Below are 6169 nucleotides of genomic sequence, written 5' to 3' on the forward strand. Positions count from 1 at the left end.
AAGTGCTGGGCACTAGACTATGCCAGAGTAGCTAATTATTCATGGAGTGCCACTTGTCAAAATGCCATCTCACTGCTAGGTAGAAATCCTCCCCTTGGGACTGCCCCCAAGTCCATTGGCTAGGTTAAGTGAGAAAAAGTGCCCTCTTTCTGCTTAGGATGTTCTTGTTCTGTGTGTTAACCAAACATGAAGTCTACAAATACTTCCTTTTGTTCCTTCCTCTTCCCTGCCCTGGCCTTCACTCCACATCTTCAGGGCGAAATATGACATATTTGGTATAAAGCAAATATATTCATTTTGTTTCTAGCTGGTAAAATATTCATATGAATTTCTGGAAAGACACCTACTGTTCTGGGCGTGAATTGAGCTCAAGGACAAATGTTGTAATAAATTCAACATTACACTAAACTTACCAATACACACTGACAATTTTGAAGAGCTTTCCTACCCAGTGAATTCCTTAAGGTGGACTTACTAGAGACAGGAATGCTAGAATGCACAGACAGGGCTAAATTATTATGGAAATACTAGATTGAGAACAATAATTTTAAAAGCCAGAGGCCACCAATGAAGGAGGTAGGAAGACTTTCAACAAATATGAGTGGAGTCTTGCTGACCAAGGAGACAGGAGAAGGTAATTGCACTGTTATTTTTCGGAACCTGGAGAAAATGGCACCTCAAAAAATGGAGGAAAAGAAATACAGAAGAGAGGAAAGGCTGTGCCAGGGAGACAATAAAAGGAAATAGAATTAGAAAAAGAGACATAAGAAATTGGGATGACTTTGAAAGTGTCAATACACAATTTTGAACTCAGTGTAAGGTAAACTTTAAGTCATAGTACTAGGTTTTGCAGAGCCATGAGGCTTAATACATGATACATTATTAGTGCCATCTTTCCAGTATAGCCTGTCCCAATGATAAGAATTAGAAGTTCAGAGAGAAATTTCCTTAGTGATATGGAATGAAAAGCTCTAGAAAAGAGTATTATTGTTAATAATAGCAGTGCCTGAATGATTCTGGTCAACATCGTGATCTGGTTGTTCTAAGAACAGGGAGATGAATGGGTTTTGCCTCAATTAATTTTTAGGGTGATATAAAAGCAAACACAGCCATAAAGGACAGAGGTTGAAGAGAAAGAAAAACAGCATTAAGGGCATGTATTAATAGAAGATGTCTGTGTCAAATTCTCTATTTTGTCTCTATTTTAAGAGACAAAAAAGAGAGAGGATAAATCTTCAGTAGCCCACATACAGTGCGTTGGGATATTTCCTGATGAAATAGCACATGTAGTTGAAATGAAGGTGATGGGTGATGGAAAGGTGTTGTTAAGCTTACAAAAAAATCCCTGTGATGAGCAAACATGACAAGAGCTACTTTTTGGGAGACAGAAGGGTTTCTGTTGTCAAAGCAATTAAGAGTGGAATGGAGCTAGAAATGGACCAGAAAAGCAATATTATATAAAAGTATATAAAAGGGAGCAAACTTGCATGAGTCATGGGAATGGAAATAACCAGAGGAAAAGGAAGTGGGAAAGGATAAAGCAAAGAAATGGAAAAACCTTCAGAGAATGGTTTCCACTCTGAGCTGCTGAAGCAGGGTGAAAGCGTAAGGAGGGACCATTGCTCAGCAAACTACCAGGGAGGGGTGGGCTTGCTGGAAGTGGCTGGGGGCTGGGACGCATGAGAAAGCAGGGCATGGGAGGGTGGGATGGAGAACAAAAGGCAACCGGGGCAGATGGAGGAGGTGTAGAGATTGACCAGAGGAAATGGGCAGGAAGATCTGTAATCACTACACAGTATTCTTCACAAATTAGGATAAAACATTATCTCTGTAGCTTTGCATTTCTTGGTTGTCGGGAAGTGAATGGGAGCCCTGCAGCTGCTGGGTTGTGCCTGGCTGCTCTGTGACCAAGGAGCTGCTGTCATGGATGAGCTCTGCCAGAGAGCAGCTGCGTGAAAGGAGCCTGGGTTAGTTTATCTGTGCTCCTGGTATTGAACTTCACTTGTATTTGCAGCACGTTGTAGACAGGGTGATGATGGGTGGGGCTGTGTGTTGACATTGTTCTCCTGAGCCAGGACAAGCAATTTCAGGCTTGGCACAGAAGGTTAAGAAATATTTTTAAGAGAAGCTAGATTCATCTTCACAGCAGTCACTGCTAATACCAAAGGGGCACCATGCCAAGACTGGATCGTCTCATAATCCAACTAATCCCATTACGCCAAGCTTTGTATGGTCCCCAATTTGGTAGCAGTCTCAAAAATCACTGTTTTTACATACTGATTACTAACCTAGTATGGGCTGAGCTGAACAAGGTGCTCTGACCCTTTAACGCACTCACACATTTGACTCATAAAGCAGCTCAGCAGAAATATTTTTTAACATTTTATAGTTTTTGGAAAACATTTTCTATCCAATACCTGCATCTTCTTTCAGCTCATCCAAATGCAGCTCCTCACCAAGCGAGATCACAGTTGTCATGGCTGCTGTCGCACTCTCTTGCTGCACCTCTTCTGAGGCAAGTGCCTGGCACGCAGGAGCTGGAGGGTCACTCTTCATTGCTTTCGTGGCATCGTCACCAGTGCAGACTTTGCCTTCAGTATCTAAAACACCAAATCATTTAAGCTTAACTAAACCATGAGCAGTGAAAGCTGAAACTCCCTTCTATCCTCTTGAAAAGAATGCATCTCAAAGCTGCTAGTGCTCAAGAGACTGAGATTTGTCTTAGAGCAGCACCTAATTTCTAACAGTGCTGAGCATCCGTAATGCAAAACTTGTGGAGACCAGCCCATCTGGATACTAATATCCACCCAGTTTTCTCAACAGGGCACCTTTTTCTGTGAACATCCAGCAGCCTCGGCAAATGGCCATTGTGCATGGACAGGAAGGCCACTGTACTCTGTAAGCACCTGCTATGGGAGATGAGCACCAGCATGGGAAATGAAGAGGCCTCTGGGAGAAGGCAGTTCCTCGCACAAGCAGAGCTCGTGCTGCAGCGCATGCACAGGTTGGTCTGATGTGCCTGAGCTGTGCCAGGCTCCGGGCACGACACGCTGCCATCCTGCAGCCCCAGCCTTACCAAAGACAGGGCTGCTAATATTCCCTACCAAGCTGTAGGTTTTGAGCATAGTTTTAGTTACTCAGCTTTGAAAAGCGTGTCTTGTGTGATTGAGCTGATCAGAAATTCAAATCCCTCTTTATGCAGACCTAGAAACTGCTCCCTTTGCTTACTCCGAAAGATTTTTGTGCCAGTGATCCCTGCAGCTGTATGCATCTTGATGACTGAAGCTTTTCTAGTATTCTTCTATTCAGGCAAGAGTCCTCAGAATACAAACTATGCTTTTACTTCATGACTCTCTTAGAATTTCCAAGACCTACATGACTGCTGCAAACCAAAGCAATCCCCTCTTGTTCTAGCCAGTGCTCTGTGCTGATGGACATGTCTGCTGCCTGCTCCTTGTATTTCTCAGCCCTAGACACTCCTTTCTGGAAGCTCCTGACAGGGCTATGTTTTCTTGCAATGATGACACGTTTCTTGAACATAGATTTAAAATGCTAGCATTCACAGCTACTCCTGTTTAATACTATTTGAACAACCTGCAGAGTAATCCCTTTTGGGTGAGGGTATCAGATTTTGGCCCAGAGATGCTGCAGATGGGATGCAGTATTTTTGCATGCTGAGCTCACTCAGTCTGCCTCATAATCACGTTTGGTGAAAAGTTACCGTTCTTAAAATAGCCCCTGCAGTAGCACAGTTGCTATGATACAGGGAAGGGGAGGGGAAAAAGTTCATTGCCTACATTTCAGCTCATTGGGAAGGCAGCCTATACATAATCATCGGTGTATTAACAGCTGCCTGCATTCTTTGACAGGCAGCCCTTTTCTCTCACTGCTCTAAGTACAGCTACATCTGATCAGTTTTGTGCTCACAATGGGCAGAAATATCGGGGGAAGCTCACTAAGTGTTTTCAAGGTAACTCTGCTTTGCACGTTTCTCACATCCTTCAGAAAGGCAAACTGCTGAGAGCTGTGCCCCAGTGAAACTGCAGTCAGAGATACGAGTTCCTTCAGATCCCGGGCAATGGAAAGTGCAGTGACTAACGAAGTAATGACAAGCAGAAGACAGCCCTGTTGAGAAGTGTCTGAGACTCACAACAGTGATGCTCCTGGTCAGAAACGATCAGCTCATGCTTAGATCAAAGTGGGTGTGCTGCTTTGATTGGCAGTGGGTGCCAACTCCATATTTTAGAGGTAGTCGGGGAAGAGGAGAAAGCACAGATGTTAGATCCACTGGTAAGGAAAGCAGCAGTGTATCTGGAGTATTGCAAAGTGATCAGGAGTAGGGCTGTAATTTAGCAGGGAATGAATCCCGCTGCATGCCAGGCCCTGAACCCTGTAACCTCTTACAGAGTGCAGGTTGTTTCCCCAGAGTAAAGCTGTATTTGACCTGTGGGAGCAGAGCTGGAGAGGAGAGGAGAGATGGGGCCCAGGCTGCGTGACTTCATCTGCGCAGTGTGTCTGGGCAGCTGGGTGCTGGGGTTGTGTGAGGAGAAAGGGTGACATAACCTGTGAGGATGACTCATCACCCAAGCAAGGACGGTGCAGTTTCACCCTGGGCTGCTCACAGATTGATGCAGATTCTGCCTTGGCTTTGTGGTTTGCTCTGAGCCAAACTGTCCAGTTTAAAATGCTGCTCGACAGCCCTTGTGCTACAAAGCCAGAGCGTGGCACAGCTATTGTAAATGCATGAAGCAGATCTGGAGATTTCTGGGACGATTGCTTCATTCCAGTTCGGGCTGTTTATGAAAGTGAGCAGGAATCAGGTGTCTGGAAGTGGAGTAGAACTTGATGAAATAGAGGGATTTGAGGGTTTACTGTAGTCTTTTAGCATAGTATGGCTGCTTTGACAATTGCAACTTACTGCATAAATGAGGACTTAGCCTTGAAACTGCTGCCACGTCAGCTCAGTCCAAGTAGGGCACTAATCATTTACTGAGAATTATTTGGGTCAATTTTTGATTCCAGTTAATAAGCTGCTTCTCCTAATAATATACTATAATAACCCTGGAGATTCACAGCACTGTAAAGAAAAATAACTTGCAGGTGGCTGCAATGTCCTTCAACTGACTGTTAGCAACTCTTTCCTTTCTGAGCAGCAGGGTGGGACTGAAAAGTTGTTTGATCTTTATGGGAGCCCTATGTAACTCCATTGCAGACAGGTAAGCTGTCTGTTGGCAGCTGCCTTTCTGAATGCACAGCTTGTCATCACTTCTCACTGGACTATATGTGTTTATTTAACTATTTTAATTTTGTTAAAATTATCTGGCAACTTAACATCATCTGTTTTCCTCCCAGCCTGCTCTTTATGCATTCAATGGGTTTATTGAATGCTTATTATTATTATCTTTAAAGAATACTTTAAAATGTGCTCTACAGAAGTTTTACTGTGCTTTTGCAAAGCTCTAGATACACATCTTCAGATTAATGGCTTATGGGGAACTCCCATACTCCTAGCAGAGATAGGATGTAATTTTCTATCCCATAGTGCTAACAGCACAACTGATTATCTAGAATTATGAGAGGCACAAAGAGTTCAATGGAAAGAATTAAAAATGAGCTTATTTTAGAATAAACTGATGGTTTGATTTTTTTTTAACTTGAACATAAAATACATATTAAAATATATCCAATAAAATAATAAGAAAACAACTTTACTGCAAAGAAAAGAAAACCTGTTGGAAATGCTTTTTCTGACTCTTCAGTTGCTCAGTTACACTCCACCATAGCATCACTGAGTATTGTCCCATAGGCTATTTATTGGGATGGCATTTATTCTAGACAAAGAAACTCAACTAATAGTTTCAAAGAACATAATTTCTATCTGATTGGTCAAACTCGAAAGGCAAATCTTTCTTCATGACAGCGCTTTCTACTATAAAGTTTTCAAAGTAAAGATGGATTTTTAAATATTTATTCTTTTTACAAGTCTGTTTAGGTAGAAATGACATTTGGGATGTTGTCCATAACATTGGGAGCTCACTTGGTCTCGCAGAATTGTCACCCAGATCTCGGTCTCCCTTGAGCATCTGTCAGGGCTTTGGGGCAGGGGTATGCAGAGCCACCGTCCTTTGTGCACGTTTCTGACACTGTCACCATTCGTTCAATGACTTCT

General features: G+C 42.9%; 1 protein-coding gene across 1 annotated transcript in view; it reads right to left on the reverse strand.

Annotated features, from left to right (window-relative positions):
- The window catches only part of LOC104544538 (phosphatase and actin regulator 3-like), a gene marked incomplete at its 3' end in the record, with an annotated part of 10396 nt that overhangs the window by 2524 nt on the left and 1703 nt on the right, over positions 1 to 6169 (reverse strand). The window contains exon 3 of the mRNA XM_010189443.1: positions 2418 to 2600. Within this exon, the coding sequence (XP_010187745.1) occupies positions 2418 to 2600 (183 nt within the window). The remainder of the gene's footprint in view (positions 1 to 2417; positions 2601 to 6169) is intronic.

The sequence above is a fragment of the Mesitornis unicolor genome, unplaced genomic scaffold, assembly GCF_000695765.1.
Source record: "Mesitornis unicolor isolate BGI_N332 unplaced genomic scaffold, ASM69576v1 scaffold52767, whole genome shotgun sequence".
NCBI classification, from domain to species: domain Eukaryota; kingdom Metazoa; phylum Chordata; class Aves; order Mesitornithiformes; family Mesitornithidae; genus Mesitornis; species Mesitornis unicolor.